The 24471-nt window shown below is 40.8% G+C and overlaps 3 protein-coding genes across 3 annotated transcripts in view; 1 reads left to right on the top strand and 2 right to left on the bottom strand.

Moving 5' to 3' along the window:
• The window catches only part of pebp4 (phosphatidylethanolamine binding protein 4), a 54222-nt gene extending 50211 nt beyond the window's left edge, over positions 1-4011 (bottom strand). The window contains exons 1-3 of the mRNA XM_083979143.1: positions 3880-4011; positions 2817-2920; positions 2485-2617 (exon numbers count right to left, since the gene is read on the bottom strand). Coding sequence (XP_083835269.1) covers positions 2485-2617; positions 2817-2920; positions 3880-3882 — 240 coding nt within the window. The 5' untranslated portion in view covers positions 3883-4011. The remainder of the gene's footprint in view (positions 1-2484; positions 2618-2816; positions 2921-3879) is intronic.
• A 3085-nt stretch (positions 4012-7096) lies between these two features.
• rhobtb2a (Rho related BTB domain containing 2a) lies at positions 7097-14589 on the bottom strand. The gene is made up of 10 exons (XM_083978351.1): positions 14400-14589; positions 12287-12488; positions 11976-12079; positions 11696-11881; positions 10655-11595; positions 10433-10551; positions 9585-9735; positions 9377-9465; positions 8506-8611; positions 7097-8044 (listed from the first exon to the last, which is right to left on the bottom strand). Exons 1-10 carry the CDS (start codon positions 14459-14461, stop codon positions 7839-7841), a joined length of 2166 nt encoding a protein of 721 aa, XP_083834477.1. The 5' UTR covers positions 14462-14589; the 3' UTR covers positions 7097-7838.
• A 2431-nt stretch (positions 14590-17020) lies between these two features.
• On the top strand, positions 17021-20018 carry ido1 (indoleamine 2,3-dioxygenase 1). Its single transcript, XM_083978291.1, has 10 exons — positions 17021-17455; positions 17959-18054; positions 18138-18257; positions 18376-18494; positions 18594-18608; positions 18704-18803; positions 18921-19038; positions 19117-19168; positions 19260-19408; positions 19505-20018. The coding sequence occupies exons 1-10, from the start codon at positions 17363-17365 to the stop codon at positions 19879-19881; spliced, it is 1239 nt and encodes a 412-aa protein (XP_083834417.1). The 5' UTR covers positions 17021-17362; the 3' UTR covers positions 19882-20018.
• Positions 20019-24471: the final 4453 nt, after the last annotated feature.

Raw genomic sequence — 24471 nt, 5'->3', positions numbered from 1 at the left:
AGTCCTTGACAGGAAACTTGTCTTGGGCACAAGTGCTGACACAGCTGCATCTAAAACCACACATAGCGAGCACATGGTACTCATACATCTGCACATTCACATGTACACATGGTGTACGCACACATCCACACATAGAGTACGCACACATCCGCATACACACAGAAAACATAATTATTACACATGGTGTACACATATATGTCCATATACACACAAAGCATAATACACAGAATATATTACACATGGTGTACACATACAACTATGCAACAACCAGGGAGCCGCAGAAAGTATGGTGCGCGTGGAGCACATAGACAACCACCATTATTTAGATTAAAATAATAAAAAAATAAAAAGAAAATAAGATAAAAAATAAAAATAAGACTCAAACGTCCGTGACACCTGCTTCTACTCTACTATGGAGGAGGCAGGGCCGGTTTTTTGTTAAGAAGTGCTATGGAGGTGGGAATGAACGAAAATCTAAATCTATTACTTTTGTATTTACTGGCCCTGAAACGTCTTCCCGAAGGAAGGAGTTGATATTCTGACAGGAGGATGTTTGTTGGATCATTAAGGATCCTGTGTGCCTGTCTGATCACTGTTGTTTCATATGTAGTCTGAAGGGATGCATAGTCTGTTATTCCAATCACCTTCATGGCTGTTTTAATCATTGTTGTAACCTTGGCTCTCAGCTGGACAGTGGCAGTGCCATACCAAGCAGTCAACCCATAACGAATAATACTGTCAAGCACTGCGTTGTAAAATGTAAGCATAGTATTAGGGTGTACTCCATAAAGCCTAAGTTTACGGAGGAAATGTAATCTTTGAGCCAGCTTGGAACATAAGGCTTCAACATGATCATTCCATCTTAGTTTGCTGTCTATCATGACACCCAAGTATCTGTATGAATCCACCTGTTCTATTTCGCAGTCTCCAATGATAACAGGGTCATGGGCTCGCACCTCTCTTGGGTCAAAAATTATTATAGTATTAAGAATAAGGTGGTTACTGTCAGACCAGGTTTTAAAATTTGTAACCTCATTGTGATACAATGAGGGACAGTCGTCGACCCGCAGCAAACTTAAAATAATTGTGTCATCAGAAAATTTAATTATGTGTGTTTTGCTGTGTGCTCCTGCACTCATTTGTATAGAGTGTGAACAGGATGGGTGAACTCACACAGCCTTGGGGAACTCCCGTGCTGCAATATTTGATCTCTGAGAGGGTGCCGTTGACCTCTCAGAGATCAAATATTGCAGCACGGGAGTTCCCCAAGGCTCACATTAAGATTGTTGCTGAAATGTTTAAGGTTTTATTACTTTACCAAATACTTTGTTTCTTGTAACAGTAACCCATGGCCTGCTCTGTTGAGGTTGAAATATTTGTTGTATGTTTGATCTATTACTGCACTCTAGTGTCAAAAATAAGCATGTGCATGTTCATGACACTGCATAAAGACAAAACTTCTCAGACACATGATTAAAAGGATACTTCACCCAAAATAGATAATTCACCAATTTTCTACTCACCGTCATGCCAAGGAAGAGTTTGGAGAACTTTCAGAGTCATCAAAACGCTTTTGGAGTTCCAGGGGGGGTCCGGCTGGCAACGGATTTTCATATAATGGCAGCGGATAGAGCTCACTTTTGAATCATCCAAAACATACACTATGAAACATCCAAATGCCTCCATACTGCTCGTCAGTACTGACCCAAGTGTCCTGAAGCTGCCACATGAAAAAGTTGTTTGGAAAAAATAAATTTGATCTCCGTTTTTAGCCTTGTTGTAGTAGAAGCTCTCTGTGGCTCTGTTGATGTTTGTGTGCATGCACGAGATTTGCTGCGAGATGTTCTTCTGTGTTTACTTCATACATCCAATGGTTTATAACGACTAAAGAGCATCTCACTGCAAATCTTGCGCGTCTTGCGCAGCCACTGGGCGCTACTGCTACAACAAGACTAAAAACAGAGATCAAATAATTTTTTTTCCGAATAATATTCATACGACACTGCACATAACCAGAGGGATCCTTACTGTCCATTTGGAACTCCAAAAGCGTTTTGATAACTAAGTTCTCCACACCCTTCCTTGGCATGACAGTTAGTAGAAAATTGGCGAATTATCTATTTTGGGTGAAGTATCCCTTTAATGTAAAAAATAAAAAACATCCTCATAGCACCTTTTTTTTTTATCATATTTAAAGCATTGTTTGTGAGTTATGATGTATATAATTATGTTTAGAGTTGAGGAATGAGTGAATCAGTTTTTTTGACAGTTCAGCTTACTATTCAAAAAGAAAACATGGGTAATATCAAAGTCCTTCAATATTAGAACGTCTCTGGTAATATTCACTTCTTTAATAACCCACAGTGGTTGAATTTAATCTGTGTACTCTACAATATAAGATCCTTTGTATTTTTTATCCTGAAAACAACAAACAACATAAATGGCTGGCACACACACACACAGACACACACACGCATCTCTTACCTTGTGTGCTCCAGAGAAGTAAACCTGTGGGGCCTTCCACACTGTGCTGATTTTCTCTCTCAGTTCCTGGCGCTTTGGTATTGTGAGACATTCATCAACGTCCAGCTCAGGATAGATCACTTCTAGCCCACCACTTTAATGAAGAGAGATAGAAACTGAAACTCACTGCATACAATTCTGTGTTGCATTCTGTACTGACAGGCTAAAATAAACACCCAGCTTGTTAGAAATGTTCAAATACTGCTATATAAAGTGATTAAGCACAACATCTGCAAAAGACCATGATCATTTTGTGTGCATTTTAACCTGCTATTTCACTATGATCTACTTACTGACAAAAAGAAGAATCCAGAGACCGTAAGGTGTCTGGTGTTGGCTCCACATGGAAAAGTCCCAAAATGCAGGCACACAACACCAAAAACGATCCTGGTGCAGCCTGCAGGACAACAGCACTCAGTCAGGCATGAAGCATTTATTTCAACAAATACTTTTTGCTGAGGAAGTGTTTTAGTTTTGGAGTCTGTTAGAGTCAAATGGCATTGTTCTTTTGTAAAAGTGATATACACAGACAGACAGTAGACCAAATTCCTCAAAAATGACAAAAACTGACCGGCTGGTAGAAGGGTGTCATATAAATTGGACATTTGTTTTGACTAAAATATCAAACAACACTAAAAAATACCACAATACCAGATAAAACATCGTAGAGCAAAAGATCAGGATTACAATGATTAGTGTTTAATTCAGCTGTAGGCTACTTCCAGGTTGAAAGTGCTACTTCAGGTCTGGTGACTTTTCAGCACTGGTCCTGCCATATTTTCACAGGTGTACACACTGTGCCAATCAGAGCTTGTGGCTACACACCTGTTGACTCCACCTACACAACTAGATGACACATCAGCAGCACAACATACGACACTGCACATAACCAGAGGGATCCTTACTTACACTGAAACAGATCTAAAAGAAACAAACCAAAAACAATTACTTCAATTTGTAGTAATTCGTGTCACTATTTTAACTTGTGTCGCGCGTGACATAAATAGGAGGGCACGCGCAACACTAAAAAGAGTGTGTTACTAAATTTAAACTTCACTTGGCGAAGCTCTGCTGACCTTTCATGTTATTACCTTCAAACTTCAAGCTACATCACAAACAATTCTCCCACTTCACACGGTAAAGACATTTTATAAGAAATATAGCCCAATTATTATTGTTTGTTTGTTTGTTTTTGAACTAGCATAAGTTTAGCCCGGTACCCGTTTTAGCTAGTTTATGTTTATGCAGTAGTATCAGGTTACATGAGACACGGTTTCCTGTTTTATCAAGTGCGCAGACATGAAATAAAACTACAGAAGACTGGACAACAGTAAGAGAAGGCTGCATTAATGTTACCATCTCTGTGCAGTCGTCCACCTCTGTTTTTCAGTCTTGTTTCTTCTTCCTCCGGATGAGACGCTGTCGCAGCTGCTGCCGCCTCTGCGCAGTCGAGGATCCTACCGACGTGAGGCTGCAAAAAAGTCTGCCGTGACACAACTAGAAGAGGCCTTTAATAAAGAATATGCCCAAACTGCACTCGTTGCTCCTCTTTTTATTTAGTAAATATTACTTACACATTTTCAAGAACACATGCTACAGAATTTCAGATTTACAGCTCCTAAACAATAAAAACAGCTCTTGAGAACAAAAATGCCTGATGACTAAGGAAAACGTCATCTAGGCTTTGAACACTGAGAAAACATTCAAGTTTTTTTCTTTTCATTTATTGTTTTTTTTTTATTTATTTATTATTATTATTATTTACTTAATTTTCAACCATTTCTGAACAAGGCCTCTTAAACTATGCAGTAGTGATTGTGCAGCATATATAATATATTCCTGGTGCTGCTAAAGCTCCCTTTGGTTTGTGCTTCTCTGCAGCGGTGATATTAGCACCCAAACATATGGAAAAAGGGCCCCAGTGACGTCTTTGTAATTTATGATCTAATCTTTTTTTTTTTTTCCTTTTTTTTTTTTTTTAACCTGATGTTGTCTACCTAACTAATGATGTTGCGATACCATCTAATGCTATTTGAATAGAACCTGGTGCTACAAAGCAGTGCAAGTTTGTAGTTTCAAAGTCAGACATTTCAGTGTGCATAGTACAAAAACAGTACCTACTTTAACTATGCAATAGCTTGTATCAATTGCTATGCCAAGTTTGATTTGCAAGTCATCCCACAGTTTATATTTACATGTTTGAGTCTAACTTCCAATGGCCACACTGTCTCAGCATTTTGTCACTATGCAGACTCCAAAAAATGGAGCTCATTAGCACAAAGCAGCTTTAAATAATAAAACAAAATTGAAATCCCTGCATTCATTTCATGGTAAATGTCAGACATTGATGGTTTGTCATTGTGTTAGTCTTGTTGGCCTTGATGATAAGTGTCTTTAATTGGTTTCGTGTTTCGGCTTTAAAAGGACATTAAACCCTATGCAGTGTTCAAACTGAAGCACACTCATCAGACTCCTCAAATCACACACTGACTGAATGCTTTACATCCAAATTATGAATTATGTACATTTACAAATACACACACAGCCTAGAGAGCACCATGGTAACTTAACATATAGCAAACAAACTAGTAACCATAGTAACACTACTTTACATTCAATACCATACACTACACTGTACATTAAGGCATGAGGTGTTGTTGATGCAAAACATCAGCAGTAGATTCAGTGAGAAATGCAATGCACCGAGGAATGAAATGCATGTCTATAAACTTCATCACTCACACCACCAAGGCAAATTACAACACTACAGACCCCCTAGGTGTCAAACTATTATTAAAAAAATCATATTTGGTGTAAAAACTGGACATACTTTTATTAATCAAATCAATAAATTAATGAATGAATAAATTCAAACATTCAGAATCATAATAAAGCTGGCTGTAACCATGCACCGTGCTCCTGGTGGCTAATCCATCTGCCTAATGTCTGACCATGTATGCCAAAAGATTTGAACTGGTATGAGATCCAGAATGACAATTCCTACGTTTGATTTGCAATCGACAAAATGAATGTGATTGGAAACAATTTAAAGCTACTGCTTAGAGCACCAGCACCATCACTTATCTATAGCTTGCGCTTTAAATGCCAATGAATACACTTCATCTACTTTGCCGTGAGCCCTGTTCATGCAGTTAGGTCAGGAGTTATTACAAGCAAGAAATTGGTTTTGTCACTGAATTGTTTCGTACCACTTAAATCATTTGAAGCTCCTTGTTGGGCTCTATCTACTTTTTGTCTAGTCAACAACTGTATGGAAAGGTATAACCAAACATATGCAGAATTAAAGCAAGCCTTTTTTTTATGTGCTGCAAAGCAAATGCTGCAATTAGAATTACTCTTTTAATAACAATGGTGAGTGTATGAATGTACCATAAGTCTTTATTATATAAGTTATATAAACATGTGTCTACTTTGCATTGAAATCCTATTTTACTATTAGTCAACCATTAGTTTGAACTGCCTGTAATTTGCATGTATACTACAGTATATAATAGATGTAACTGGAGGTCAGCACGATGAGTATTCAGTTATTTTCAACAACAGTTTGTAGCTGCACAGTAACTAAATGCAAGTCGGATAAGTCAAGTCTATATTCAGTATATGTATTACTCAGTAATACTGTTCGAGTCTGCTCACTGCCTGCAGTGCACAATATTAGGAAACTGCACATTAGAGTGACGCAAGTTACTTGCAGTTCATCTGATATTTTGTACAATTTACAATACTACCCATCTTCACTGAGCACCATGCTTACAATATCCAAATAATGCTGCAGTCCGTCCTACAATCAGGTAGATGACAATCGTGAACATATACTGTGAGGTGTGCAAAAGAAATCAAGAAAATGATTTGATATAAACCTCTACACAACTTTTTTGAACATTAAAAAAAAAAAATCATGGTCTTTTATCCTCCCCAGTTCCTTTTGTAAAATTTGCTGCAGCGTGTCATGACACCATACTGTCTTTAGTGCTGTTCACCAGGATGCTGCTACTGGAGGTTTTGGTGTGTGTCTCTGTGGAAAGAGTCCAGAAAGTGCTCGAGGTGTGTAAGAGGATATGAACGACTTCGACCAGGCATGGGGAAGCCTTTTGCATGTACAAGTCCTGCACACAGCCAACCGCAGACAGTCAGGGGGCATCCTCTGATCAATTATAATAAATCTCTAAAGGCCAAATCATCACAGGTGACTGATTCATCAAACGCTGCCATCACAGAGGGATGGTGATGTACATGTGGTCGCTTCAGCTTCAGCTTGAGCTCTGGAAATGCTGCTATTGGTTCTGAGATACATTATGTTTAAGTTTTCCAGGATGACAGTGATCGAGCTGATGGGATCATTCAGTGTAAATCTGAGGGTTTCAGGAAACATGTGTGCCAACAAGCCTCATCAAGCAACACATCGGAAACTATAATCTGTTTTGTTTTTTGCTGGCATTTTACAGAAAATACTGATATTTTCCTTGATTTGCGATCTCTTGTGTTTCAGGACACTGAATGCATTCATGTAAACTAAAGCCCTTTTGTGACAAGAGGCCACAAATCACAAGATCACAATACAGAGTGTTTCCAGACTCACATCACTTTTAACTGTGCAAGCCATACACAAACATTCAAAAACAGAATGACTGTACAAAAAAAAAACTTGCCAGTATTTTCATTTATGCATACACGATCATAGTCAGCATGGTTAGGGTGAATAACTTCCATAATTGATTCCTGGTTCTACTGTCGTTACATCCTGTTGATGAGATCATACTGTACACACAGTTTGGTAGATTGTACAAACACTTAAGGGCAAAGTGTTATATCTCTGAGACTTAAGTTCTGTGTTGAATTGCTGGTTGTTGCAGCTGATAAGCAGCACTTGGTTATCAGTTCACGTTTATTGATGATTACTATGATCAGAGGTGGAAAGTTCTGTGCCAGCAGAGTCATACTTTTAAAACTTTAAACTCAGGTGGTGGAACATATAACAATCAGAGTGAGTTGTTATTTGCGCCAGTTACACTGTGCCTTTTCCAGTGAGGTTCATATCACTGAGGTTTGAGTCTCATGTACACCAAGCTAAAAACTTAAGGAAAAAAACTCGCCTGTAACTGCCAGATTGAGGTGCCCTTGCAAACCTGGAGGAGGTGCCGTTTGACTGCAGAGGCAAACAAACAGGAGGAGAAACTGTGTGCCTGAATAATTGGGGCATATCTAATCAGCAGTGCTTATCTTCTTTTGTATGTTCTTTTACAACTCACATCCACATTGATGTTCTCCGGAGTGGACCTGGCCTTACCACTTGGTCAGATGACAGCGGATGAGCCAGAAGAGGGGGAGTTCGAGTTAGGAGAGGAGGGGATGTTCCAGAAGAGCCACTTGCGTTTACATTGCCGTCTCTGGTACAGGTAGTCCTCCTTATCGCGCTCTTTGCGTGCTCTTTGGTAGTGGTCATCTTCTTTCAGATACCACACAGGTGGCCAGCGATGTTTCTCAAAGTATTCTTGGTTCTCTGCATCACAATAATGGGTTTTAGGAAAATGCTATGTAGGTGGCAGAACATATTTTAGTTACATTTGCAGATTTTCTATAGTGTCTTGTTTAATTTATTTAATTGTTCATATTCTAGTTTAATACAGAAACACAACCTCAACTTCCATTGTGTACAATGGCAAACATAACAGATTACATAAAGATTATTCATTTTGCAGCATTATAGTACATTAATAGACCTCTTTTTGATAGGCAGTAACTGTGGAGTCCTTGTCTATTTCTTAACCACAACAAACACAAGTCATACATTTGTATTTGGAAATCCATCTTTAAAGCCCATTAAACATTTTTTTATTTCACGCTGCAATGTTTCATGACAAGCACCTTTGCTTTATTGCCAAACTATATGTGAGGTTGGTGTTTGGTGTGATCAGGGCCTGTAAGATTGCCAGAGAACCACAATGATCACATGTGTATTACCTGTAGACTTGGCTTTCATGTCTCTGGGAAACTTGCGGCAGACACTGTTGTAGTTGGTGCAGATGTGGTGAAGACACCAGCCAGTGAGTTGCTGGGCACCGTGGAACTGTTAACATACAAAATTATTATTTGTCATTTTTGTAAACTGTGCATGACAAGCATTGTTGTGGGTGTTTACTATTCGTCTTCTTATTTGAGATAAACTGAAATGGGACGGACTAAAAAGCCACGGTTGTTTAATGCATGAATGAATGAAATCATTGATTTTTGACATGAGTAGAGTGGGCATTTTGGCAGCATGTTAGCATTAACATGGTCATTTTATCATGTTGGCATTATTATGGCAGCTGACACTAAAGGTGACAAATCTGTTGTCCCCCAGACACTGGGTCCCACTATAAGGTTAAGTAAAGAATGCAGTTAAGAACTACAGACTGCTTTCCATTTCAAATTAGATTTTATTTTTGTGCTTTAGTGGTGCACACCATCAAAGTAATTAGTAATTAATCAAACTGCTCCAAAAGGAACATGCAGCCCCAGATGATATTTGCCTGCCTGGTAATCCAGCCTTGGATTTGGCACTGATGAGCTGAAGTGAAACTACTGAACCAGAAGCCCATCTGAGCCTGAATGATGAACAATAGTCCTGAGCCTGACTTCTTTGTCCTAAATGTCCAATGCCCCAAAGATCCCTTGCTATTCATTTAGCCAAATAGCTGACTTGCACTCAGAGAGAGAGAGACTGCATTTTTTACTCTTCCTGCTCCACTTCAGTGCCCCCAGAGCAGTTCTCCCTGAGAAATGCTCTCTTTACCAAAGCATTACGTAAGTGCTTTACTTGTTGTCTTTGGTTTGAGACAGGTCACACTACCTGGGCCATATCCAAGTACACCAGCACATCTCCATCAATGTCGGCCCCCATCATCGCTGCCTCTGTCAATACTGTTACTGTGTAGAGTTCTGGAAGAAACATAAAAGGGAGTCATCATAGGTATTGACACACACAGAGCCTCTATGTAATACAATCTATTGGTTTGCAGAGATATTATCTATAACTATAAGTGTAACAAATGTAATACCTGTAAGTGCAACCAGATGGGGGAGGCAGAGACGATTGGCAAGAACAATAAGCTCCATTGCATCCAAGTCAGACCGAGAACAAAACCGCCCCGTGTAGAGATATTCTAGCACAGCTCTCATACAGCTGCGAGTTGTATTGGGAAACAGCACCTTAGAAACAGAGACATGTGGCAGTCATGTCTTTGGGCCCAAGGCTTTTTGTTGGATTTTAACAAGTGAGAATACAACTACTATTTTTTTTTTTTTAAGGGAAATTTCAGTTATTCAAACAGTATATATCTGAAATCTTTAGCTACAGTAACATCAGAAAAACAAAAAGTCAGAAAGCAGTACAGTAAAAGACATATTGGAGGACACTTACAGTATATGACGGATGTTTGATATTTGAGATTAATTTTCTAATTCACAAATTGCATTAGTATATATTATATTGCTTTTATTAACTTTCAATAGTACTTTAAACATAGAAAAACAATAAGGCTGAGCTCACAAAACAAAAATATGCTTCAATCACAGAAGCCACTGAAATTGTATTACAACAGATCTGCAACCCTCTAATTTAATTATACAGTAATTTGTACACTGACCACATAGGTAGTTCATTGGTGCACAACTTAGAGCAGTAGATATACTGATCTTTGCTGGACCTGTGTGCTTTGCGTGATAATGAAATAATTACATTTTAAATACAAATGCTTTATACGGTAAATCAACAGGCAACAAGAACAGCAATGGAAATTATTAGCAAACATGAAATAAATATTTTACCCAGCACTGTCTTTGGTCTGCACTCAAGCTCTGTTGGTTTCATTTCACAGGTCTAAGCCACCAATGTAAGGTGACCTACCTCTTTGGTGCAGCTCTCCACAAATGGCCCGCCAAACATAGCTGCCATCCAGTCACAACTAGAGATGAGTAGAGGCTTGTGGGCCATGATCGTCCCATCATCTAGTTTGAATATTACATCTGAAATACAGAAGTGAGACACTAGTAGAGCCATAATCACACCTTCCTCTAGTGTACGTCAAGCAAACACATGAACACACATGGTATGATAATGTCCACTCACCAGAAAAGGTCCCTTTAGCCAGGCATTCTTTGACTCTGTTTGTGCGCCGTACATGGAAGGCTTTGGTGATTTCTTGGTTCATGAAGGCTTCGTTGTTGAGTATGTTTGCCACCATCATCCGCAGGTCAAAGACCTCCAGCAGCTCAGCAATGTGTGCAATGTGCATTAGCTCTTTCTCATTCTCGTCCAGCTGACCTGTGTATAGGTAGCGAAGTACTGCTCGGAAAGGACCAAGTTGCATGGACTGGTCCATGTGTACTACAGTCATGGGCCTAGGGCTGTATGTTAGAGGGTCATCTACGATCTCCTCCTGGATGCTGACGAAGGCTCGGCTCCACGAGGAGAGCAGTCTGCCCCGTCGGCCCCCCTCAGAATCTTTCAAGGTACCATCGCTAGTGCACGCCCTCAGGTTGGCCCTGTCACCATCATCGTTGCTCTCGCAAACATCAAAGCTAGCAGCACGCATCAGCAGCTCTCGGCCAGAGAGAGGACCACGAGGGGGCCTTTCAGTCTCCTCAGTTTGCGTGTCCATAATAAAGAGGTCATAGAACTTTGATGAGGATGTCGCCAAGTATATCTTGTGTGCAAAGATTTTCTGTCGCTCCTGCAAAACTAGAATGACGTCAGCACAGTGTGGGTCCTCCAAGAGGCCGACTGGATGCTCCTCCGTGGTGGTCGGTGGAGGAGGCACAGTGATTATAGGTGGGGGAGGTTTTGGTGGCAGGAAGGGCGCCTGAAGGAGAGGCCTCTGCACATTTCTGAGGTGAGATTTCCAAAACTGCAGGTGGCGGCGAGAGATGAGCGCAGCTCGGATAGCATTATCAAAGACGTCCTTGACTCCGAATTGAGCAACAACACTGGTTTCATAATATGGCACTCCCAACTCTTTGGCCACTTCCCGGCCTCTCTCCGGAGGAAGAATCTCATTTGATTTAATGGGCCTGAAAAAAAAAGAGAATATATCTAAAGCAATTCAAGCACTAGAAGGGTAAAACTCACTTGCAAATTCAAATTACTGCATTTAAACTTAAGTCCACCTACCTAGCTAAAGGCCTTCGTGCCCTGTTCACTGCCTCCAGGTCAGCATAGCGCAGGTCCAGCTGACAGCCCACCAAGATGACAGGTGCCCGGGGGCAGAAGTGCTTAATCTCAGGGTACCACATAGTCTTTACATGGTACAGAGAGTTGGGATTGGCGATTGAGAAGCACAGTACCACCACATCGGACCTGAGGAGAAGACGCAAGAGAAATACATTTTTTGAAGTCTGACAGCACCAGAGCATGTGCTGGTTCACTGACACTGAATTTTACAGTATCTCACCTGCCATATGCAAAACGCCGATCCTTATGATGGTCTCCAAAAGTATCCCAGAGGCGAAGGGAGACACTGACGTCATCGACTACATCTCTGGAGCGTTCTAATACCTAAGAGAGATAACACATTCATGCATATTTAACCATTTGTTTCTGTAAATCACGAGTGAAAGATTGCAAAGCTAAAGCTAAATATGATGCTTTATTTGTAGGTCTAATCTGGTCCGGTTAGTAGAGATATAAATCCTTTAAAACATCTTTTTATATTTAGAAAAAAAATCTTGCAGGTAATCTTAAATTATGATCTTGCATACTCACCTCCTGGCATACTCTGTACTGATCAATAGCCCAAACCGTGGGCACATGTGTAGCGAGGAGCTGGTACTGAGTCAGTGTGGCATTGCAGGCCCGAGCGCAGATGAGGCGGGTCTTTCCAACTGCATTGTCTCCTACCACCACACACTTGATAGTTTCAACGTTTGGCCTCTCATAGTCCATATCAGAATCTGTCAACTGGGACCTGTTCAAATACAAAGGAGCGCAGAGAGCTGCATCAGCACCAGAAATCCTAAACTATTGCCCTGAACAGTACAGGAACATGGATCAATATAGATATTAGACACTGTGACTACTCCTCATCATCTGCACTGCTTTTTCTGCCTGCAGAGCTATCAATGGATGGTCTCGTGACTTCCCTCTACCCATTCACAAGTTCCCTGTCCTTGTTCCTGATATAGCAAAAAATTTAAAGGGACAAGCAAGCAAAGAGGGGGCAGTTAAAAAAGCACTTCATGGCCACCTCATACTGCAAGAGAACATCACTATTTTTATTACTTCAGTTAAATTAGAAAAGGAAGAGCACATTTGGTTTCAAAACAATCACTCATTTTAAAATAAACTGTCTTCTATGGATTAATCAAGGCTGATACAATCCTATCCACATATTTCTGTAATCCCACCACCGCCTGCAAACCTGAAATACTTTTTCCTGTTTGCTGTTCCTATATTACAACCCTAACAACCTTGACTTAAAGCTTATAGCGTCAATCACCACAGCCCAGATTCATAGCCATGAATATTGGAAAACTGACATGCACAAATACACACTCATTAAATAAAATGGAGGGAATAGATAAACAGACTATTTCTGTCTCTTGAAAATGGTGGCTCATGATTTAGGTACCCAGACTGGTTTCCTAGGGAACTGAAGTGTGTGTGTGTCTCTAACAGACAATTCATCATCACAGATTATACTGGTGACGATTTTCATTTTATTCTATGAAAGCAGCAACATATAAACAGGAGAGAGCTTCTGAGGGTGACAAAGGTGACTCTAGTATAGTTGTCTCAATTCATATTTACCAATTTGAAACAAATTAAATAAAGGCTAATAATAAATGTGTGCCGTCATTGCTCACGGGACAACAAACTGTGCTGCACATCCACAGATCCCAAACTAAGTCACGTGATCCAGAGCCTATGTCTTACCACACCAGCATTTGAGTTTTGCGTCAGCATCCCACACCCTCCCCTTGCAAGAGTTACTGCACTGGGAACCTTTTATCAGAATAGTCATTCATGTTTATATAGCTACTGTTATCTTCTTATGAATGAGATCAGCTAGACCTGATGTCCCCGTGTCTGCCCGGACCCCTAAGACCCCACTATAGAGCCACAACTGCCCCTGTTTTCACTATGATTCCTAAAGAAACACTATTGGTCACCTACACTACAACCAAAGGTGTGACTCTCTGATGACGTGATACAAGGAGAAATCAGTATCTATCTATAGTAGCAAGAATCTTATATTTTGACATACAATGATCCAAATTTAACTAACACGGGCGAATGTGACTTTTTTTTTCTGACTGCCACCGCCATTCATGAAATCAATCTTTCATTGACTGCCGTATCTCCATCCCTGCAGGCTAGGTCTAAATATACATATGTAGGCTATCTATTTATATATGTATAAACAAATAGCTAACAGACTGACCTTAGGTTGGGCCTGAAAGACACAATAGATATACACCGCCTCTAATAGCCTATTGCACATTCCTGTTACAGTCTACACTGCGCAACTCCCGAATTAATTAATCATTTTTTGATATGGTCAGATATTCTATAGCTATATCCCATACAGCGCCTTACGTCTATCCGCCATTAAATAAGCTCGCAGCCTCACTTATCATCCGTAACAATAATGATAAAATAGTGCATATCCTACCAGAAGGACCGAACAGTCCCTCGACCACCGAGACACTAGTCATGAGGCTCTGCTGCATTACACGTTATGTAACACCCCGTCACTGACTCTTGAGCCTGTTTATCTGGATCAGTGTTCATTGCAAAAACCAGCGACTGGGAGATCGTTTTAAAAAACCCAGTTTGATTCTCAGTGTGCAGGATGTGTGTCATTTCCAGCCCTTACCGCAACATAAGGAAATGCTGCATCGGGTTGGCCGATGAACGAGATAAAAAGCAGGGCTCCATCGGATGCGGCTTGCACCTGACTGCAGCTCGTATGTAACTTCATCTTCAAGGCAATGTGAACGAGGCTTGAAAATAGGCGGCTGACCGCGGTTGTTTCGGGGGGAGAAGTCCTCTGGATCAGCGCGTTAGGTCCGATCGCATTGCCAAAAACACGGACGCTGATCTGGAGCCTGTCGGTGCGTTTGCAGAGCTGCAGCTCTGACCGTCATGGAACCACCTCCACTTACTGTAAGGCCTCCGTAGCTAATAATAGCCAGGCGCACCGACGAGGGAAAAAAAGAAAAGAAAAAACCCCATTCATTACAAAACACTGATCCACTTTAAAGTCGCACAAATCCCATTCCACGGCTCCTAAGCAGCCTGGCCTCCAGTCCAACACGCTTTCAAATCTCTCCCCGAAAATGTTCTGGATTGTACTTTGCACACTTGTTTTTGTTGTGAGTTTGATAAAATAAACCACCACCACCTCCTTATGCAGCCAGACTGTTATTAAATTAAGTATCGTACAGTGTTGCATTGGCATTGTATTGTATCCAGGAGCGTTTCTACTGTGTTTCCAGTAGGGACAGGTGGGGCTCATGCAGCAGAGAGAAACTAATTAACTTGTGCACCTGTGTGCGTGTGTTGCATAAAGTAAACAGCATTTGCACACATATTTGCATGTAGGCATATGGCAGCTACAGCCTACAGGACACCAACTTAAGAAAGAAATCAGATACCAAGCCTGCAAACAATAGACTGAATGTCTGAATAGATCCATGTGTCACTGTATCTTTCAAGAGCACTGTCAAAAAAAAGATGCAGGAGTCACAATGATTGCAGAGCTCTTTGGCCCCTTTTAAACTGAGCATTGTGGAGACAGGTATTCAATAAATGAATGCAAAATTAAAGAGGCTTAAATGGGTTATTTATGATTATGAATTTACATGCATAAATTGTAGTATATTGACGCATGCCGAGCGTGGATGGAGATCAGATTGAGGCCTCTGTTTGAGTTTTGTTGTTCTCATGCCAGTGATTTAGTGCTGCACTCTCATACAGCTGGGGGACAGAGACAAGTACTACAGGCTGTTTTTTTTTTTTAAATGGTAGATTTGAAGTAACAGCTGAGGTATGTAGAAATCTACAGTAAGTAGGTCAAGTTAATGTCCTCAGTTTATAACGTTTTCTCACTGTACCCCTGCAACAAAGCATTTGAGCTACAGCAGATCTTGTTTATTATAGAAGCTAACAAATTAGTTAAACCTAACTTTAATCAACAATCATAATGCCTCAAATAATTACAGAATCATGAGGCAGTTTGAATTTACATTCCCCTGAGGTCCTTTCTTGTATTCTACCTAAATCTCACATCACTGATGTTTTCTTTTTAATCCATATGAATGAATGATTAAGTCTGTGTGAATATCTGTGTTTGGATCAATACACCAGCAGTTTATTGACTGAAAAGAATTTCGTCAGAAACACCAGGTTACCGAGTTGAATCTTCATTTTTGAAAATGGCTCAATTTTTGGTTTGAACAGCAATGACACATAGTCATTTTAGTTAATGTTTTACAGTTTGGGGTGATGCAGTTCCTAGAGCCATAACCTAAAACAATGCAGAGCAAAGAAATTACTGAGCATGATTTCTCTTAGAAAAACAAAAAGCTACTTACCATTCACAGGTGACAACCATAGTGCACAGGTGGTGGAGGGCCTGCTGAGAGAAAAGTCGTCACTGTTAGTCAGATCGTGGCTGTTTCCACTACAGTTCAGAGCAGGAAGTCTGTCTCCTCGGACTCAGGCGATGAAGCTCAGGTGAGAGTTATTTCACGTTCTTCCTCCCTCATCCTGTGCTGCTGTCAGCCGCGTCATTGAAGCTACACATTCGAACAATGCAGTCCAGTGTTTGTACATCTTAACTTTGTTCCAGCACAAAGAGGATCAAATAACAGTTGACCTTTATACCTGTCATTTTCAGAGTCCAAAGCTGCACTCTTGTAAAAGAGGGGCCTCAAACGAGTAAGCCGATTGCATTGATGTTTAGATTTCTGTACTAATGCATTTTGATTTTACTGAGTTACTTGTCCGAGTGGGTAAAGTAACTCAGTAACTCAAAGTAAAAAGTGCAACTGACAAGATGAATATGAAATGCAACTTTTGGTTTTTGTCCTAATGGTCTGGATGATAGTGAATAAGAAGAGTGACATCTTTAACTGTGTAGTCTGTTTTATTCAGCTGGTGCAATGTTCAGGTTGCTCCAGCAGGTGATGCTGACAGTCTACATTTCCTTTGAAACACAGCAGTAAGCAGTCAATATACTGTACAGTGAATGTACACAGAGCAAAGGGTGGAATAATATCATTTAAAATAAAATAGATGAGAGAAATCAAAATAAAGATTTCTGTAAGATAGTTTATGTGAACAGTGCATAAGTACTAGCAGCTAAAACATGATGAATTATATGATATATTGCAACACTTTGTTTTGGCCTGTCCCTACTTCCCTCTTTTTAGGTTCTTCCTGATTCATAATGGGACTAAATCAAACCTGACATTTGGTAGGTCGACAGCGAGGAGGACATCAGACTAGACAGATTTGCAGATAAGCTTTAGCATTTCTCTTACTCTTCTTGTTTGAATTGATGTTTTTTCTCCATATTACTGCTTTTATGTAGCATTGCTTGTTAAAGTGTAGAAAGCTGAAGCTGAAGTATTTTACTTAATGATTCACAAAGTGAAGCGTCACTGATTAGCTCTATTTTACTTGGTATTGTGCAACGGCAGAAGAGAGGGATAAATGTTGATGACAACAGCTATAAAGTGAACTCTGTGCTAGAGTCCAGTCAGGTGAGGGTCTCTCGGGCTACTCAGATAGTCAGAGGATTGTTGCTGTCTGTGGGTTTCTGTTACTTTCTCTATGGCTGTGGTTGAAACCGACACCAACGGTCCTTTCTCTCTGGACTCCTACCATGTCTCTGAGGAACTTGGCTTCATCCTCCCTGAGCCACTGGTAGGTGGAAAAGCTCTTTTTAACTTCTTTTTTGTGTGTGTGTGAAAATACAAAAAAAGCATTATATGCAGGCAGTCACAATGACTCTGACTGCCAGGGAAGTGTTGATGTCAAAGTATTATTGAAACAAGGACTTTAAATTCTAAAAAAAAATCCAACAACACTGATTTATAGGTAGACATAACTTGTGGTGTTCATAGTTCAGAAGTTATGAAACGGTGAACTCGTGGCTGATGGTATTGATTGAGATCAGTTGACTTGAGAGAAGCTGAAATCTGGCATTGTGCGTGTTTATTTTGTGTATTGATTTATTCCTGTGGACACCAAGTGTTTACAAAATCACATGTGCGTCTCCTCATCCAAGGTCACTGTGCATGAAACGTAGGCTTTTAAGCCTTTAAATTCAAAATAATAATGTCCGATTTTTCCATTACTTTCAAGTCTCACTTTCATTACTGTGTTTCCTTTCCTCTGCACACTATGCTGCAACTTCACATTCAAAGAAAGAGCTTCCACCTTACTACCAGCCATGGATGGATATTGCCCTGAGAGTCCCAGAGCTTGTGGAGTCACATGAGCTGCGTTCCCATATCAACAAGGTAAGCGGGGACAATTAAGATGCATGGACAGTTCACTGTGTCTGTGGAGCCAGGGGTTTAGTCTAGTGTTATTCTCTATCCAGATGCCGCTGCTGAGCAGCAAGTTTCTGCAGAAACACCGGGAGTTACGGTTGGCCCACTTGGCCCTCAGTGCGATGACCATGGGATATGTTTGGCAGGAGGGAGAGAGCGGCACTACTGAGGTATCTCCATGTGGCTTTTTATTATTGTCATATATACATTTTCTGCTCTTCCTTCCTTTCTGCACTGCCCATGAACATACATTATATATTAACTATTTTTCATTTTTCCTCCTATAAGATACTACCTCGTAACCTGGCTGTTCCATTCTGGGAGGTGTCTCAGCGCTTAGGACTTCCTCCAATCTTCACCCATGCCGATGGAGTATTGGCTAACTGGAAGAAGAGGGACCCCAAGCGGTGAGGACAGTTTTCTTCTTCAGGTGATTTGATTACATCCAGTCTTTTTTTTTTCTTAATAAAAGTTTTTCATGTCCATCTTTGTATCTCTTGTTCCAGGCCTTTTAACATGGAGTGAGTACATTTCCTTTTTATTTGGTTCCTCTACACTTTATGAATGATGGTGATTAAGATGTATGCAAAGTGCATTGGTTTACTCTGTCATACAGGAACCTGGAGTTGGTGGTTAGCCTTCCAGGAGGAGACAGTGTACGAGGTTTCTTCATGGTCACACTGCTGGTGGAGCTGGCAGCAGTTCCTGCACTGAGGGTGAGATATAAGTCTGTCAATATATTGTGTACTTGGTGATTTATACAGTCTCATTACACAAAACAATAAATCAAGGTCATTTAAGACAACGCCAATGTAACTGGACTTGTGTTGCAGAGTATTCCCACTGTGATAAATGGTGTCAGGCGTGGTGACACTGAGGCTGTGGCCACAGCTCTGGAGAACATCAGCCAGTCTATACAAGACATGACAGATGCACTCAAACTGATGCAAGGTAGTCAGATATATCATGGAAATAAATCAATATTTATCCTATGAACAAGTATTTTTGATCAATACTACTTTTCTTAAGTGCACGTGGAGCCTTCAGTCTTCTACGGCATCATGAGGATCTACCTGTCTGGGTGCAGAAACTTTTATTCATAATGTTTCCATTAGTTAGTTACTTACAGTAGAACAGATTTCTGAAATGTCTGTCCATGCACTTGTTAACAGGTGGAAAGACAATCCTAGTATGCCAAAGGGGTTGATTTATGAAGGAGTCCAGACAGAAGCGATGGAGTATTCAGGGGGAAGCGCTGCACAGAGCAGCCTGCTCCACTGCTTTGATGAACTTCTTGGAGTCAAACACGAAGAGAAAAGTGGTATGATCACAGGTTTTCTTTTGTCCTCTGAATGACTGCATCGGTGCTGAAGAGGAATAAAAAGCACTCATTGTGATGATGCTGCCTGTTTTTCAGGTGCCTTTCTAACCCGCATGAGGAACTACATGCCACCTGCTCACAAGCAGCTGATCCATGACATCTCATTACAACCCTCCCTGAGGAGTTTTGTCCAGCAGCAGGCCAACAAGCGGTTAAGCCACATCTTTCAACTCTGTGTCACAAGACTGTTGGCTTTGCGCAACTATCACATCAACGTCGTCAGCCGCTTCATCACCGTGCCCGCTGCCCGCGCACGACAACTCCGCGACCAGAGCAGGGACCTGGAGGGGGAGATGATCAGCAGAGCACCCACAGCGCTGGAGGAGAGGGGCACCGGTGGCTCTGGTATCATGATCTTCCTAAAAACTGTAAGGGACCAAACCAAGGACGCCTTCCTGCCTGAGACAAGTTAAGAAGTGAAGCTGATGTGAACTGTTGTCACTGAGAATACAGCAGTTCAACTATGCAACATAACGCAGCCTCTGATGACTGAGCACACTATTTAATTCAGTATGCCATTAAAAAGAAAAAGTCTTCTAGCAGAATAAGAGTGAGGGGCCTGTGCTGTGTGTCTTACATGGAGCTTTGTTGTGTCTGTCAACAAATCAATGCTTAATAGACTTGAGTGATAACATTGTGTCCAAACCAAAATGCAAACCATTAAATTCAACCACTAATTCCTTCATTCATCCGAACTGGAACAAAAAATGTATCTGTTCCGAGTCCAAGATATTCCAGGATATTTGGACATTAGACAACCCAAGTCATTACTAAACCACCTAACCTTTGGAGAAAGTGATTCATAAAATTCAGGTCTATTGTTGTTAAAGAAATACCAAAGGTTTTCTGCAATCTAAAACTGTGTCAGCATTCTTAATCTTTAATTACTCACTGGTACTAGTTTAAAAGTAAAAATGAGAAGAGAAGTTTCCATTTATTGAAAAATAATCAGATGGAAAGAAAAAAGTACTGCAGTACCTACACAAACCATGGCAGGGCACTAAAAGGCTGCATTATAAATCAGAGCAAGGGGAGATTTCACAGAGTTTGCCTTTAAAAAACTTAAACAGTAGGCAACACCTGAGTGCACCAAAGAAACTATTTGCCTTGTCAAACCAAAGAGACCTGATGAAATACAGTAGTGTACTCGTCATTAATTGCTGTCACTTTGAAATCCTCACTATTAAAACCTTCCTCACACTGATGTACCGCACAGGCTGGAACCTGACCTTTCCATCTCAGAAAATAATTGTCCTTTGTTGCGTCCTAACTCTACCGTGCTGCTGCACAAAGGGGTTGTCATGTTGAGGCACAATGCACAATGCATTGCAGAGATGCATCACTTATCAGAGTGGTTACCTCAGCACTCCTGCCATCCTCCTCAAGCCCACATCCAGCCCTCACATGCCCCACTACTTCCTGGACCGAGAGTGTGGAAAACCCAGAGCAATGAAGGGATGGATTGTGCCATGAATCGCTCACGCTGTGTAATCTTCACTTTTCTTGGCTCGTCTCCACCGGTGTTTCATTACAATAACAGCCCCGCGAGATCAGATAAGAGATGGAGATCTGGCAATTAACCATGACGATTCCTCCCAACCTGAGTGATCTACTTCATCTCGTGCTCCTTTTTTTCCACGTGCAGGGTAGCAGAGAAGACAATGGAAGAGCAAATGAGAGAAAAACAATTACAAAAGCATTTTAGTGAGATAGACAATAGACATGAATGTTTTTTTTGTTTATTTCTGGTGTGGATGAAGTCAGACATTCTGATTTCCGTACTGCAAATACATCGATAACGTTAACTGGTCATTCATGCCTTCACTTGCCACAATCCATTCACTCAGACAGGTTTCACCACCTGAGAAGCCATTTGCACAGAACAGACAGGAAGACCCCAGGTGAGGAGGTGAAAGGTGAACAGAAACTACACAGGGATAGAGGGAGTTGGGTGGCGCAGAGGACAAACATGATCACATGTCACGATGATGTGATTAGAGCCTTCTTCCACAGCCAAAGCAAATAATCCCCTTCCTTATTGCCTGACTGTGGAGGACTCCCTGACAACCCAGTAAACACAGGCCATCTCCAAGGATGTCTTCATTGTGTAGTCGAGGCAGGGCCTGCGGAGCTGCCGCTGACGCTTCACCTTGTGTCACAACAGTGGCTGGTTTCAGTGTAGGTCATGACACGAGCGTACACGTGCACACACCCACTTACAACTCATTTACCGCGCTGAGGGTGTTGTGAGATGCATTGCGAAATAAGTGTGTAAGGTATCAGTTTAATGTAATAAATGTTCCAGGGGAATCAAACACAAACACTCTGCAGTATGTGAGTACAAACTTGCCATGTAAATGCTATCGAGAGTCAACTCGGCAAGCTAAATAAGTGATTTTCCTCAAGGCAAAGGGCATCTGGAGTCACTCATGTTTTCATGAAATCCACTCAAACATCCATATTCCATCTATCAGAGCCGACAGGATTACAGGCATGGGTTCTCCTTTTGGTCAGACAATCGGATGTCTGTGCCTTGGTGGTTAACCACAGGATATCCTAGATTCTGTTATTTCAAAATTGAATTTATGATGCTTCTACTTACCTCAAGCCAAGCAAAGCCAGGACCTTTTCTCACCCTGTGAATGAGCACTTTCAATGGCAGGAGCTGGGGGACTGATTGTCTTTGGCGCGTACATGACGGGCGTAGCTGGGAATTATGAGCTGTATGCGCAAATACAGTAGGTGACTCTGGGCGTTTTTCCACTTTCTACTCATCTTGACTTCAATATCTTTATCAAACATCCACGTCTACACACCCAGAGGTCAGATACGTCTTCATAATTCACTTACTGATCAGCTGGAACACACCCTCAGTTAAATTGTGTTAAATATGAGGTCTGTGTATCCTGTTAGGCTGTCATCAGTAATTTTTCAACACAAAATTGTTTTCAAAGTTTGACTTAAGACAATCGGCATCCACAGTCAGAAATCCACTTTTGTTTGTCCTCTTGTTTTCCTTTCTATAAATACGCACAATTGAGGCCATAAAAAAGCCATTTTGACCAAACAGTCATGAAGAACTCTATTACTGTAGTTTGAGGATGCAAACAGCAAATATCCAAGACAGTTATCCTTCCTATGGTAACGTTTCAATAGAGGCCTCCTCTCAAACTACAAGAAAGCGAACACTGACTCTGATGTGGGTTTTAAGACTTTTAAGACATCTGCCAACTAGTCGCCATCAAACAAAACATTACACTCATCTTTCACCCAGCTCGTCTCTCTAATCATTTTTTCAACCCCAGCTCATTTTTGCACATGACTTGTGCGGTCTGTTGGACCAGGTTAAAGGCTTTGAAGTAGTCATCTTACAGCAACTTTATCACTTCCTCCCCACTGAGATCACTAAACCACATGAAAAAAACAAAAAAACACAAGGCTGTCATGTTCACAGCCAGCTTGAAAGGCTGCTTTTTCAGGTGTAGAGTTACTGTTGTTGCCAGTGTTGGCGATACAGCCCAGGTAACGTCACTGACTCGACAGGAAAGCACACGTCACACTGCGGCCTTTATTCTTCCAGGGAAAACTCTCGGATTTGCATTTGATGGATAGTTCTGTTCCATCCTTGTTGTCCTATGAGCTCCAGCGTTAAGCTCGATAAACACAAGATTGTTACGCCACGCGTGTTTCAAATGACCCTGTTGTACCAGTTTGGACTGGTACAACAGGGATTGTTAAGTGTAAATAAATGCAAAGGCAACATACTGATTTAATATTTGACTGTTATATTTTTGTTTTAGATATTTGAAATAAATGTTTATTAACAAGGCTAAAAGTCCAGAGTCATGCTAGCAGTGCTGTGCTTGGCTAAATGCTACTTTGGCTCATATTAACATGCTAATTTTCAGCAGGACTAATGTTTATCATCCTCACCATTTTAGTTTAGCATTTTGGCAATTTAACATTTGATAATTGGTACCAAATATGGCGATGATGATGTGAATGTCACGAGTCTTGAAAGTATTGGATAGGTCAACCAAATGATAACACAAGATGAAAGACTGATTAAGTTATGGGTCGTACCACGATGAGACCATGCTGCAGAGCAAGCAAGCGTGTTTTGAAAATGTTCAATTAATTGATTAAATTAAACTTTCCCCTCTCTGATAGTGTCATTCTTTTTTTTGTCTGTTCTCTCATCTCCAGTCTTGAGCACTTAGCAGCAGCTCTTTTTCCACATCCAAAAACAATATATACTGTAGTCCTACACAACACACTACTGCTGTAGTGGCCTCCAGCGTATTAACCCGTCCTGTTAGAGAAGACAAGATTTGGCCTCTATCAAATAAATGCATTTATGCAATAAAACTTTTTTTCCCCTACTCGTTCATATGTGAAATATGCTTTGACAAGGTTAATGAAAAAGAAAGACTGTCACCAAAAAAACTGTCTCCCCAGTGATCTGCTTCATGCTTTCATTGAAGTTTTGCTTTGTAGCTGCTGTTGGCCAGACAATGAACTCAAGGACCAGTAGATATTTTAACACATTATCAAAATCTGTGGAGAACCTCAGATTTTTCACGCTGTCAGTTTCGTTGTCCTTAAATTTGATATTGTGACTTGAGAGAAAGGATGAATAGAGGAGTTAAAGAGAAGTTAGGAGAGATAGTAAAGGTGCAAATGAGTAGCATTCACTCATCATCAGTCACTTTTGAGGGTTTCTTTCCTCATATCTGGTGAAATGCTCTTTACTAACAGGTGTACTGGTTAACTTTGAAAGTGAAAGACAAACAGCAGCAGATCATTTTTAAGAGCGTCTATCATTTCCTGGTTGCTGCGTCTCCATCTAATTACACTGCAGTCTAAGTGAAAGTCTCCAGTAAAAACGACAATGGTCTGAATTGAGCGTTTTTGGGGGCGACACTTTGCACGAAGACTCACAGTGCCCAAAAACTTCCTCGGGAGTTAGTTAAACTTGCTGAATGGTTTCCCAAGAGACCTCA

The sequence above is a fragment of the Trachurus trachurus genome (assembly GCF_905171665.1).
Source record: "Trachurus trachurus genome assembly, chromosome: 9".
In the NCBI taxonomy this organism is placed as follows: domain Eukaryota; kingdom Metazoa; phylum Chordata; class Actinopteri; order Carangiformes; family Carangidae; genus Trachurus; species Trachurus trachurus.
This window is presented reverse-complemented; position numbering and strand designations above follow the sequence as displayed.

Excerpts from the sequence above, each read along its gene's own strand:
- ido1 (XM_083978291.1), top strand. The coding sequence starts at position 17,363 with ATGGCTGTGGTTGAAACCGACACCAACGGTCCTTTCTCTCTGGACTCC. Across the intron at positions 18,804-18,920 it reads CAGCAGTTCCTGCACTGAGG|AGTATTCCCACTGTGATAAA; the intron begins GTGAGATATAAG and ends CTTGTGTTGCAG. Across the intron at positions 19,169-19,259 it reads ATGAGGATCTACCTGTCTGG|GTGGAAAGACAATCCTAGTA; the intron begins GTGCAGAAACTT and ends ACTTGTTAACAG.
- rhobtb2a (XM_083978351.1), bottom strand. The coding sequence starts at position 14,461 with ATGGAGCCCTGCTTTTTATCTCGTTCATCGGCCAACCCGATGCAGCAT. Across the intron at positions 12,489-14,399 it reads CAGCATTTCCTTATGTTGCG|GTCCCAGTTGACAGATTCTG; the intron begins GTAAGGGCTGGA and ends GTATTTGAACAG. Across the intron at positions 8,045-8,505 it reads CATGAAAGCCAAGTCTACAG|AGAACCAAGAATACTTTGAG; the intron begins GTAATACACATG and ends ATTGTGATGCAG.